Source organism: Labrus bergylta, chromosome 10, assembly GCF_963930695.1.
Source record: "Labrus bergylta chromosome 10, fLabBer1.1, whole genome shotgun sequence".
In the NCBI taxonomy this organism is placed as follows: Eukaryota; Metazoa; Chordata; class Actinopteri; order Labriformes; family Labridae; genus Labrus; species Labrus bergylta.
This window is the reverse complement of record NC_089204.1, coordinates 28,796,022-28,810,133: the sequence shown is the minus strand read 5'-3', so window position 1 is coordinate 28,810,133 and position 14,112 is coordinate 28,796,022. Positions and strand designations below refer to the sequence as shown.

General features: G+C 41.3%; 1 protein-coding gene across 1 annotated transcript in view; it reads right to left on the bottom strand.

Annotated features, from left to right (window-relative positions):
• The window catches only part of micu1 (mitochondrial calcium uptake 1), a 51,035-nt gene that overhangs the window by 30,398 nt on the left and 6,525 nt on the right, over positions 1-14,112 (bottom strand). The window contains exons 3-5 of the mRNA XM_065959489.1: positions 13,744-13,942; positions 9,225-9,387; positions 6,202-6,245 (exon numbers count right to left, since the gene is read on the bottom strand). Of these exons, the coding sequence (XP_065815561.1) occupies positions 6,202-6,245; positions 9,225-9,387; positions 13,744-13,942 (406 nt within the window). The remainder of the gene's footprint in view (positions 1-6,201; positions 6,246-9,224; positions 9,388-13,743; positions 13,943-14,112) is intronic.

The following is a 14,112-nucleotide window of genomic DNA, read 5'->3' as shown; positions in this document are numbered from 1 at the left end:
AGAATAAATGGGAAGAAGAGGCGCAGGTAGTGACTACTTAGTGCATTTTTTTTTCATTCAGGTGCACACATGCTGCTCGGCACACACCCCATACCTGCCAGAAGTCCTGCAGAGAGGGAGGGGCAGAATGGGAAGGAGATGAGGAAGGAGGGAGGGAGACAGGAGAGGAGAGGAGGAGGGGTCGGGGGAGTGTGTGGGTGGAGAATGGGGATCAGTAGATGGGATGATTGGGGGGAGGAGACAGAGAAAAATTAGGGATGTTTTTTTTATTTCCCAGATGGGGTCGTTGAGGATGATGGTTTATTCACAAAGAAAGGGAGGAGAGAGAAAAAATGAAGGGGGTTACTCATTATGTGGGCGAGAGAGGACGGCTGATAAAAGCACAGGAGAGTAATCAACAGTTAACAACGTCAGGTCACATCAACATGAGATCACAGTTTAAAAAGCACGCCCACATGATCAGGAGAAAACACAGAGATGAAGGAAAGGCAGAGAGAGAGAGAGAGAGAGAGGCGCGTTGAAACAAGAAATCCCAGTTGAAGGTGAGCAGCTGCCTGGAAATAAAAGACGTCTGATCTGAAACTAACAACATGTTACACCAATCATAGGGCATAGAGTCTGTATATCTCTGGCGACCCTCCGCCCCGGATGACTTTCTGCATTTCCTGATGCAGAACTGATCAAACTACTCTGATACTGTCAAGTCTCCTACCCTTTGAATCTTTGGTGTAATCATGATGCATTCATATGGATTCATAAAGGTGCAGGCTAAGGTGTAGGGGAGGGTCTCAAAGTATCAGGTTAGTTATAAATTCCTTGTACTCTATCTACCATTTGTTTAAATGAAATCGGGTTGCTCTTCACTGCATGTTGTTGCCATGCTCTCTCTCTCTCTCTGGTCTCTGCTCGTCCTCCTTCCTCTACCTGCTGCTCACCTGAGTGCTATTTGCTCCCAGGGAGGAGGAAGGGGATTAAGAGGAGCAGAGAGAGGAGAGAGAGTTTGGCACACACACACACACACGCGCACACACACACACACACACACACACACACACACACTGCTAGGCAGCATGGTGAGGAGTGCTTTTGTTTTCGTCTCTCCCCGAAAGCATCTTTTAGATTGCTGGGTTTTGTTTTTTTTAGTTTGGGCCAGAGACATCCGGTCGTCCAGTTATCGGTCTTGTGTTTTTCTTAGGATAGTTTGTTTCCTCTTACGTTTAGGGGGAGGTGCTGGGAGCGACTGCCTTTTTTGTATCTTTCTGTCTTTTGTTCATTTCTCCCCTTTGGTCTCATTAGCTGACTTTCACATTTAGCAAATTTTGGATTCATGTTTAAAATAAAGCTTGTGACGGGATACTTTTTAAAAATCTTGTGTGGGGTCCCTATTTTCGTAAGTCTTGTCTCCTCATTGTGTCCTTTGTTTTGTCAGGGAGACAGAACATAATAATGACCATGTACAGTTTTGTGTCTTCATTTTAAATGTCATATTTATACCGCGTCCATGTACAGGTGGTTGTTTATTTAAAAAAATAAATAAACGGTATATATCCCATGAAGGCCACGGTTTTTCCAGGTTTATATGATGAGACTGACTTCAGTTCATTTCTGTAGTTGTTCTGTTATATGACATTTGGTGCTTTAGGTGTTGTGGTTTTTAATGAACGGTTTCTTTTTTCCTTTACTTTTTGTCCTTATCACATTTTGTAGGAGGTTGTAAGCCCTCCCTTGACGTGCTCTCAACTCGTTTTCCCCCCCCCATTTGATTGATGCTGTTGCTTTAATTGCTGTAATTGGGCTGTCATCGAGCACACAAAAGTTGTTACTGCTGTTACTAGTACTGCTGTTATTGTTGCATAAAAAATACATATAATGTCAACGTTTTTTGTATGTATTTGATTTGTTTTCCCTCTGTCTTCGTGTTGTGCTGTAAAGCGCTTTGAATCAACGTTGTCGTGTGTAAAGTGCTTTATAAATAAAGTTTTTTTTACTGTCTGTATTTATGCTGCAAAGCCATTTGGGGACCATTGTCTTCTACTTGTTGTGTGTAAAGTGATATATGCATTTATATGCTCTGTATTTGTAAATGTGACCCGGAGTAATCCATGTAGTGATGGTTGGTCATGTGACCACTTGTATTTAACACACCTGTATATGCCCTGTGAAGAAGGCAGATTGTGCCGCTGCGTGCAATTTGCTATTCATTTATTATTTTTTTTTTTTTTAACTTAACCTGTATGTTTTAGCATTTTCATGATCTTAAAGAGTGACTTGGTTTGTTCACCTTGTTTGTTTTTGTTCAATAGGATTATAATAACGTTGTTTTTCTGGACAAGAAAGTAAGAATGAATCAAACAGGGTGAGTCAATATGAACAGCAGTTGTTTAACAACCATAAAGGGCATGTGATGTTTGCATACTGTACACAAGAGCCTGGAACAAATTAATCTGAGCAGGAGGGTTGGCAGGGGGCAGGGGGGTGTAGTGAGAGGTTTCAAACATGTACACACTTTTAGCCTCTTCACTTCCAAACAGTATGTATGTGACAAATCTCTCGGCGGGGGGTTTGCTATTTCTAAATAAAACCAGGTGAAGTGTGACACAGAGCGCTTTGTAAAGAGCTCTCGTGTTCCTCTCACACAATACTGTACACCCCTCTGCCGATGACCTTCATGGCAGTTTGCTACCCAACCCCCAGCTCTAACCCCTCCCATTGTACTTCAACACACCCTCCATCAACTTCATGATTTACACACTACAGTAAGAGCGCCACTACTCTCGCCGTGTCTATTTCATCTCAGTCTAAATCTACGATGTCAGAAGTTTCATGTGAACACGATTTCATGGCTTCTTGGAAGGAACCAGTAATGGTTTATTCTTTCAAATAGCTGTGAGGTGGGGGGGGGGGACAATTAACTGAATGAGGAGAAAGCACGTGTTTCCTGCAGAGCCAGAGAGGGAGGGAGAACTCTCGGGGCTGCTTGGGCCATAGCAGGAGAATCTCATGCAGTATCATAGAAACCACATGTCCACTCTGATAAACAAATAAAGAAAACACGAGGCCTGGAGATATGGCTGATATTTACATAAGCAGACAAGAGCTCTAAAAGAAGAGTGCTTCACTTCGATTTCAGGCCAACTAGCGTTGATAAATGTATAGCCCAAGCTCTTTGGTTTCTTTTTTGAAATAGGGAGGAATCAAACTTCTGACAACCCCTTTCAGATAACAAAAGGCTTAAGCTGATTTTTACCCTAGAGGACCTGGGATTTTTTGGTGGTGCTCGGAGCATTTTCACCGCAGGGACGGAGGCTTTAATGAAATCCCTGGGACTTTATAAACTAAGGGTAGGACTTCCCTATCATGGGGTGCTTCACACACAGGACGAGCGGCATGTGTGAATGCAAACAGTCGACTTTTCCATTCTTCCCGCCATGCCCATAGAACATTTTCTTCAGAGTTGAAGACTTCTGATTTTTCCAGGAAGAATTGGCTGTCAATTCTGTCATTGTTCATCTATTGTTCGTATTATGTGTTTGACTGTTTTATATATTTATTCTTTAATTCCTGCTGTTTTTGAGCTTTTTACTTTTATATTCTACCTTTCCTATGTTTGTGTGTTTATGTGTAATCCTGGGCATTAAACCTGATTCTGATTCAAGTGCAGAACTGAAAGCAGGAGAGTTTCTTTACATTTTAAAATGTAAACATGTGTTTGAATGTTTTAGATTTGTTATTCTTGACTCTTATTTCATCGTATTCCATGTCAGTCCCTTGAAAGTAGGAGTCCTGCTGTTTATGAGCCTTTCACTTTTGTGTTCTACATTTACTATGTTTGGATTTTCTGCATTTAAACATGTGAGAGTTCCTGGAATAAAGACGTTTTCACCCACCCATGCCTGGGTTAAAATGAGATATTATGTTGTCTGAGTTCTTGTGATGTTGGGGATCTGATGTTGGTCGGGATGTTGATTGGATTATTTTAGTGTTAGGGTGTGTTTGTTGGTTGGGTGTCTCATCCGTGGGTTGCTTTGTTTTTTGTTGTTTTTTGGGTTCCTATGTGTTGTTGGTATGTTTGCTTCTGCACGTGTGGAAGCACTTTGTAAACCCTAAAACGAAGGTAATAATCAGCTGGAGAGCCTTTTAGGTCCATTGAAAACTTCACCACTTTTGGTTTTTTTCAGCATTTGCTGCACACATATTCATATTTTGGATACACATATTCAAACTCAAGTATTGTACATACTGTTATATATCTTATTAGACATATAATCGACATATTTGCATATTTCTTCCTCATATCTCAATGCTTTAATTTTAAAATATCCTCTTTTAATGTTTCTCTTCTCTTTACTTTTATGCTTTTGGTGTGTTTTGTGAAGCACTTTGAAATTTCCTTATTGCTGAAATGTGCTATATAAACAAACATATATAACTCCTGTAAGAACCAAACCCCTCCCCTGGGATTTATAAAGTATTCTTATTCTGTTGCAGAAGGAACTAAAAATGAAAAGTTGTGACAGAGAGCTCCCTCTGTATCTTCACAGCCTTGCGGTGGTCAATCTGAGACGGCGTGCAGAGCCGAGGGGCCTGATGGTTTTTATAATGAGGTTAGAATCTACAATCACCACCTAACTGATCATTAGCTAATGCTAAATGAACGAGGCTGGTCGGCTGCTGGGTGTGAGGGACGCTCCCTGGGATCAGCATTAGGGCAGTAATGGTTACAAATCAATATCAAGGAAAGCATAAATGAGAATAATGATGGTGGTGATTTATAGTGATGGCTCCTATTGTCCTGACTGGGAAGAGGGGAAGGTTTAGCACGGAGACCATCTCCTTTCAGAGTCACTCAGTAGTCACATTGTCTTTATATATGTCATTAGTCAGCAGGCAGGTTGATGTGGAGCTGCTCTGTGAAACTCAATGGCTTGACTAACGACAGATTAAAGATAAAAGGCTTTCACACTTGCAGAAGGACCTTTCCAGGAGGAGCTGCATGTGTGAACGCAAAAAGCCAGATTTTTCGCTCAGACTTCACCCAGAGTTTCTCCTGACAGATCTCTAGTATTTTTCCCGCAGCGAGTCTGAGTGAGCTGATGTGAGAATGCTCCAGGATATTCTCCGGAGAATGCACCTCGAGCCAATGGGAGCGGGGGAGTGACGTTTATATTCTCAATGGCAATTCTAGAGTTTGTTGGGGCCATAGGCAAAAATCAATTGGGGGGGCCCTCCAACAAACGTTCTGCAGGGCAACGAAAATGAGTGCTGTCAGATAGGACCTCTTTAGGGAGGTTTTCCTAAATTTGCACATTTTCTGCCACTGCTTTGGGGCCGATAGTCTCCCGCTGTGAGGAGCATTATGTCAACAGCCAGGTCAGGAGAATATCCGGCGCAGTCCTCCTGAAATTATCCAGATATTTTCAGGAGTGCATAATGTGAAAACGGCTTTAGATGCCGTCTGTTAGTAGACCTTGTGAATGTTGAAACCCATCATTTTTGATCACCCCTTTAGACACCTTTTTATTCTGCTCTTCTTTATCTAATGAGCGGGATATTAAAGTCAGTTGTTTTAGGCTTGTGTTAGGCTTGTTGATTGGATTATAATCAGAGCTGCAGGAGGATTGAAAACAGACGACAAAGCAGGAGTTCAAGCTCAGATATTAACGTAGAAAACACAGCATGGTTAGAGAAAAACAACATGATTACAATTAAAAACAACACTTTTTAAATATTCACAGTGGATGCACATGAGTCAACTCTTTTTAATGACAAACAATCTCATGTTCCTGTCTTGTACTTTTCCCAATTCATTAATACACCTGTAGTTTCTTTTTTCTGCTTATTTTTCCCAATTGAATACTCCTGTTGCTCACTCAATATTTAAACTATATTTATCTTCTCATTTTGTGTTTGTTTGTGTTTGTTTAGCCTTCTCTTTTTTCTCTCCTCTTTGTCATTGCTGCCTTTGTTATCTTTGTTGTCTTTGTTTCTGTGCAGCACATTGTTCCCACAATAATTAAAAAAAAACAGAGAACACTGCTTTCTGGAGAAGTTCAATACAATGACAATACTCATTTAGTTTACAGCAATTCATGAGACCACGTTTAAAGTGTATTAATGAACCAGGGAGGAAATGTTTAAGACCTAACCTTCCTGCTGATGACCTTTAAAGATCTCTAACTATCCCCTCCGCCCACTTCTTACCTTGCCGTCATAGCGCTTCACAGCGAACTGATCCAGGCCCAGACCTGAAGAAGAGACACACAGAGAGAGAAAATGAGCAGACATATGCGACAACAGAACAAAACGAGACTTGCGCTTCACTACTTTCACAGCAGGTGCATTGAGATTTATGCCGAGCATGAGGCAGAGCGAATCTGTTTCCTCGGTGTCATTATAAAACATTTTGTAATCGCTGACATGTGCGTGAGATTAATAATAGTCATTAACAACCCATTTCCATTTTTCTAATTCTTCTAGATAAACAATCATCAGCATTCAGCCTCACCTCTTCTCATCATCTGTTAAAATAAAGTTCTCAACCACACTTTATTTCATAGATCCGCACACACAGTCTATATACGTCCATCCATTATCTATAATGCTTTTTCCCCATTCAGGTTCACAGGTGGAGCCGATCCCAGCTGTCATTGGGCGACAGGCGAGGTACACCGGGCCTAGACTGTCGGCCGATAACATTCATATTCATGTGTCTCGAGGTGTTTGAAATCAACGTCACCACATCATGTTCTCACGATGAATAATGACTTCAATAAGGAGTTACATTTGTGAATCATTTGAAAATGAGTCATCTTCACTGAAGGTTTATTTCTGTGTCATGTTGTTCTTTCATCAATTCATTGCTGCACCCTGCTGTGGAGGACGATGTGAGATGTGATTTGCCGGGTTTTTTTTTTTCTCTAAACGTAATCAAATCTCCTTCCAAGTATGAGTTATGAATCTTTTCATAAAAACACAATGCTACTGTACCACCCAGATAAAGTAATTCAACCAGATAAACCTTGTTGGGGTGATTATTTTTCTCACTGGTGTGAGGCAAGCAGTTTGAATAATGAAATATCAAATAAATGAAGCTTTCAGTGGGCTTGAATGTCAGATTTAAAGATGCTGTGTGTGTGAACCTTTTCCATTGAGGATCCATCTTATTAAGAGGGACACAATTAATGTTTTCTGTAATGTTTTTAAAGGCTACAGCGGTCTGAATTTAGGTAAAAAAAAAACAAAAAAACATCATAGAGTGCAGCTTTTGAAATGTTGTGATTTCTGAAATCTTAAAGGTTTATTTTGGGGATTTTATGCCTTTCTTTTTAGATATAGGAGAGTGGATAGAGTTGGAAATCTGGGTGAAAACGACATGCAAAGGAGCCACAGGTCAGATCTGAACCCGGGCCGTCTAAGCCTCAGTACAAACCGCTAGGCTACCAGCGCCCTGTACTCAAATATTGTTTTGTCAAATGTTCAAGCTGTTTGGAGATTAATGCTATGTTTTTTGAGGGGTTGTTTTGACCTTCAGGGACACCATACAAGGCCCCATTCTTGTCCAAAGGGGATAAGTCCAAATGCAATAAACGCTGTATTTAAAATACAAAGTAGGAGACATGCTTAAAGGTGTCTAGCCGTGGCTAATTTTCAACAACCTGTCCCTTGCTGGCGTCTGTCTGTCCGTTACACTCTGTGGGTAAGGGGAGAAAGTGATGACCACCTCTGCAGTTATTTATTTACTTTGACTTTTTTATCTGCAGAAGGAAGTAAACTTGAGTGACGTCATGTGAGAATTGGGGAGAAAAGACAGGGCCTGAGGATGAAGGGCAAACTGGGGCCAAGCCAGGCAAAGTCCTGAGCATGGTTTAACAGATGAAGTGCTGAGGTGAGCAGGAAAGGTGGTGAGGACATGACAAGCTCGGCTAAGTCCTTATTAAGCGCTAACAGGAGGCTTGTTCCCCCTTCACTGTGGATATGTAACTGTCTTCATACATGGAGAATTCAAATAAGACTGTGACTGAGACGGCGGACATTCAAATGTCACACACACATATGACTGAATTTTATATGTGGGAATGACATATAAAGACAGGAGCGCTGCTGAGTTAAGCTTGCTGCCTTCCCAACCCTCCCATGGCTGCAGATCAAATATCTCTCACTGGCTGCATGTGTGACGTCTGAGATCTGCTCTGGTTTGAACCTGTTAATTGATGCACCAACTGCTGTGCTGTGATTCCCTCAACTCAGCGTGATCGGACAGCTCTTTCATTTTGTCCCCCCCCTCCCTTTACCCGCCTCCCTTCATACTTGTAAACATGGGCAGAGTGATTATTATACCACGGACTGTCATAAGATCCGGGCTGCCAAGTGTCCCTGTAGCTGGGTGGGAAGGCTGTGAGGGGATATCATCCAAGCTACTGGGAACATCTCACCCTCGATAGTGACAATTATCTACCTCAATAGATGTACTGGAGGTTTTTTAAAACCCTGCATGAGGTTCAGAATCACTCCCAAACACGTTGATTTTATAGCATTATTTAGACTCCTTAGCAGCCCAAGTCTTTATTGATACCACTATCAAAACTTTTCTATTATTTGTTTTTTAAAGATAAGACAAGAATATATTTTGAAAATGTTTGTCACCTTGTTCTTTTTTTATTAGCTAACAAACTTTTATCCTGCTGGTTTCAACATTTGATAACTATTTCTTAACTTGCGGGGACTTTCTATAAAGTTTGGGTGAGCTAACCTTGGCTGCTTTGAGTTAAAGAGGATGACTGATTGGGACCAAGTCTGGAAATTGGACTGGTAGCTGAAGAGGTTCCAGTTCACTTAGCACTGCCGATGTGTTCTTGTGATCTTGAGCAAGGCTCTTTTATGTGCAGCCCCCTCACTCTGATGTCGGTGCATTTTCATAGGGTGCTGTTGGTGCATGACTCAATATCAGAGTGTAAAAATAATTTCCCCTTGTGGGGTTAACAAATGAAAAAAAAAACATCTATTCTTATGACGATCTTTGAAACTAAGCTTCTGAACCTTTCAAACTTTAAGTCCCATATCATACTCATTTTCAACAGGAACATGTCTGTGAAGTTTCTCATTTGGTCATCGAGTTGAAGCCATTTAAAAACTCTCCAGGTAGATTCATCCGCCCCTCTCAGGTAGGGTATTCTTCACATAATGTGACGGTGGGTGTAAAGGAAAGGAGGGTGCAGGAGACTCACTCTCAGGCTGCTTCTCGTTGGGCGTGATGGAGCGTATGAAGTCTTGGGGCGTCATGTAAACTTCAGCGTCGCCATTCTCACCGATGACCTTCAGTGTGGCAAAGTAGCGGAAAATCTTGTCTGGGGTTGAATAGGCTCTAATCCTGTTCTCATATTCCATCACCTGAAAGGAAGCAGACAGGAAGCACCAAATAAGGACACAAGATATTTAAACATCACACAAATTGAAGACTCATGTTTCTTAACGATACAATCTCAGGTGTGTTTTAATGATCAACAGTTTTGAAAAGAACTAAGTAATAAATAAACTACAAATCTTCAGTCATACTTTAAGTTCCTGTGAGCAAGAGAGTAAGCAGTGGTGTTCAAATCAGGTCGATAAATACTGACTTTCAGAGACCGTTAAGCGTCTCATAAAGACACAAAAGTAACATTCATGCCTCTACAGAAAAGACAAAGAGCAGAGGAGGGGATGCTGTTTGAAGTGGTACAGGGCAAAATTTTGATACCCAAATTTGGCCATGCAATTTAGACTTTTAGTGTGCTGGAGTTTGCTTGCAGTTTCTGGTAATTGAAAAACAACTAACCTAACCCACCAACTATTGATGAGTGGATAGACATAATACATGAAATATATTTTATGGAAAGGCTGTCATTTTCCCTCAAAGTCTAGAAGGATAGATTCTACAGGATATGGACCAAATGGACTGACTATGTCAAACCTATAAGACCTGATTTAATTTGACTTATTGGAGTCCGTTAACCTGCTCTGTATTTTATTGTATTATTTTCTTTCTCTACCCCTCCAAGGTGAAAGCTTCCTGTGTTCTTTTGTAAATAATTTCAATTTAATTAATGTCATGTTACTTGAATATGAAAAAAAATCTTTGGAAGAGCTAAATTGTTAAATATACTGTGAGCATCATACCCCCCCTCTTTCTGCAAAGAAAGTGCGCCAATGTTTAAAAGTTTGAGGGAGGAGTCTTGCAATTATTCTGCTATTATGTGTAATTACTAATGTGCGAAGAATGCTTTTCCTAAATAAAACTTTTTTTTTTTAAACTAATTACCCAATACTAGGTGTCTAAGACTTCTGTTTTTGTTGCTGTTGTATCAAAACAGGTGTCACTGTCATTTTAGCTTTCTAGTAATTTAACAACCTTATTAAAGACACAAATGTTATAATCCTACTTCAACAATCTAATTAATCTGAGGGAGATTTACGAGAGGTTGAAGGAGTGCCTGGATGACAGAAGCAGAAGGTGGCTTCAGGAAAACAAGCCACAGATCCTGATCAGGAGATTTATTAACCCTGCAGTTACACACACTCCTTAGTTCCCATGTTTTTGCAAGTGTTGCAAAGCTCAGAACTCATTCGGTTTGCTCTTTGTATACAGCAACATCAACATAATGACACACATGCAACAAGATGATGCATACAATTTTTATCTTCCATTTTACACTTCCCCATCGTTTTCAGACTTGAGGAATACTTGTACGATCCTGATTTAACTACCACATCTTAACTATAGCCCGACCGATTAATCAGCCAGCCTGGTATTATCATATCCAGTGACTATCGGTATCAGCTAACTTTATAGCAGATGTCGCAGTTTACTCACCAGTCAAAAAACATTTAATCTGAGATTCATTGAATGACACTTGCAATTCTCTTTCCCCAGCAGAGGGCGCTATATGGATTAGCGGTGACGCACATACATGCATTGTTATTTTCCAGTTGAGTGGCCATCTTGCCTTCATTATATATCTTTTCCACAAGTGTTTGATAACTGCATTTAAAGGGATCAACACAATAAATGTGCAAATTTGTAACTATACAAATTGAACAAAGATCTAAGAAAGATATCAGATTTTTTTCCAACTCAATATCGGCTGCAAAAATCTGGCCCTAATCTTCACTACCACATAATGAAAACAGTAAATAGTGTTTTTAGCATCTGTCTGACTGACAGGTTGGCACAAAGCGAGACTGTAGAGCAATCAAAGCCGCACAAAGCGATAACAGCGAGACATGAAGCTTACAGCATGTCATACCAAAGTCCAACGGTTTTTAAAAACACTTGTTTATTCAGCTCTGATGCACACATTAGCCTCGGCAGCGTTTGCCTTGACATTGCCATCTGCTTTTTAGCCGTTAGTTCAAACAGAAATTGACAGAGCGGTGTCTGTTTGGGAGTCTTACTCCACACAGGCGGTTATTTTATGTGACGCTGAATGATTGTGTACACCGCACAAACTCCCTGTGGACAGAGCGGAAATCCGGTTTGCAGCTTCAACTTTTTCTGAGGCTGTTATCCACTCCAGTTTGATGACAGAAAAAGTGAGAGCGATTCACAGACAAACTAAGACTCCCCCTCTTGAGACCGCAGTCATGAAAAACGTGCTCCTGTGTAGCTTCCCCTCTTTAGCACACATTATTGGTCTGCGGGGAAATCACCGGGAGCATGTCCCCCAGAAGAGGCAGCCATCAGAGTACGGATGACAGGTTATAGGACAGTCGTGTGGAAATGTCCCAGAGCCTGACTGAGGGAAAGCTTGGCATATGCTGTCATCCCTCTTCTGGCTTTCATCTCCTCAGATTTACAGCCTACTGATCTCAGCATCACACAGGCTGAGTCATTCCTGCTCTTTTGAGCTTTCAGCCATTTATGCTCTTGCTTTCTATTGCAAAAAAAATAAAAATAATAGCAAGTTCACAACCGAGAGGCGATGAAATTCAAGTCACACCTCTTATCTATTGTTTTATTTCCCTCAGATTTTCAAAGATTGTTTTTCATACCTGAAGCCAGAGCGGTGAATGTGTTTAAAAGCGAGGAAGTAAAAGAAGTGAATTTTAAACATGCATTAAAAGGAAGATTTCCTCCTGCTGAATAACTTTACACCTGAGATCATCCTGTTAAGAAAATGCTTTTCACCTTAAAGAAAGTAAAGAAGAAATATATAGGGAGTCCAAAATCTCAAAATAAATCTTCTTTAGACTCTGGATGAGTACGATTACTTGAGTACTGGAGAATTACTCCTTCACTGTTCATACACCGTGTCAGCCATGACCAGGAACAGAGATGTCTGGAAGACGAGGAAAATGAGCAGTGTAAGAGAATCTTATCATAGAAATACTAGTTCCATGCTTGGAGCACAAAGAGAAACCAGCGGAAACAGACAACAGGAAGTCTCACTTACATGATTTGCTAAACCTGGTAGCATACCTCGTTATGATGATACCAGAGCGCAGAAGATTAGCATGCTATTAAAAACAGTGCCTGGAAATATGCTAACTAGAAAAATCTTTTGCACATCTATTCCATAAGACGTGTGCATGGGAGAGTAAAGGTTCCATCAGAAACATTCAGGTACTAGACCGTCAAACAGACTCTTTGCCCGATGAAAATGAATAAATGAATGTTTGCAAGTCGGACAGTGTGCAGGAGTTCACCTGTACGCTTTTGAGCGGTGATGTGCTCCCATTCAGTTATCTGAAAGGGGAATGCAAATGGAAAACTGATGCTGATTTGTTGAGCTGGAGAATCAGCCAAGATCACCGCAAACATCAGCTACAGGAGTGGAGAGGATGTCTGAGTGAAGGCAGCAGAAATGAGGGCGGATTTGCAACATGTCGACAATGTGGCTGTTACTAGTCGCGTTGACAGCTCTCACCACGGTGTTGTTTGAAACTATCACTTGTAATTTCATTCAGAAGTGGGATTTGAATACCACAGCAGTGATACACAGCAGAAAGCAGAGCGGACCACCAGGAGGTCCGTGTCTGACGAGCATAAGCAACTAATCAATTACTCGTTAATAAAAGGTAATGAGATGTTAAAATGGCTGAAAATGGCCATCACTACTACAGACAGGTCACATACGATAGATCACTCAACCATCTCAAGGACTTGGGTGGACATGCAGGAGATCTGCACACAAACACACAGAATTCCCTTCAGACCAAAACACTTTCTCAAACCCAAACTTTTTAGTTTGACAGCGTGAGTGTGTTGGCACAAACAACCCTATTTTTACCGACAAACTAGTGAATCCTGCGGTGCTATGATTCACAGTTTTGCTCCCTCGACATCTATAAGCTTTCAGCAGACTTTTGGTGGCTGCTGCAGAGGCGAGAGTGATCTCCCAATTTTTTACATCAACACCCATAAGTCGGAGAGATTGCATCTATTGTTTTCTCAGCTCTTCCTCTTTTCCTTTATCGCCGGTCACTCCAAAGACATCACACCCAGCTGCTAGAGTGTGCATTCGGCATTGCTTGGTCATCTTCTGCCTAAATTAACAATACAATATAAAGGGTGGCACATTTCTGTTTATTTATGACAGCAGCAATGTCTGCTGATTACCTTTCGGCCTCTCTGTAAAATATTCTGTCAGAAAACACCGCCGTTTGCATATTGGACATCGATCGGGAAGCCTTTTCAAAACACCTTTCCCAAAGAGGATTAAAAACCACACTGCTGCCTGCGCGGCCGATTGTTTATGGTTTATTGATTACCTTGCGGTCACGAAATCCAGAGCGCGGCTTCTTCTTTTTCCCCTCGCCTCCATCATCCGCCGATTCCTCGTCTCCGCTGCTGGCCTCGACTGACCTCTCAGACTCCGTCTTGGGATCCGTTTCCTTCACAAAACTGTCCGCTTCTGCTTCTGGTACCTCGCAGTGATGGATGACGGATGGCCCTGCATCCGCGTGGGCTCTGGATTTCAGCAGAAAAATTAGAAACAGATTACCACCTGAGGGGCATTTCTAAGTCATCTATCTAGAAGGTTAAGTATTGTAATATCTTTTCTGTGCGGTGCCGAGGCAGAAGAAGAATCTGGGATGAATGTACTGTAGCCATAATGTAATACAGAGAGGGATTATGTG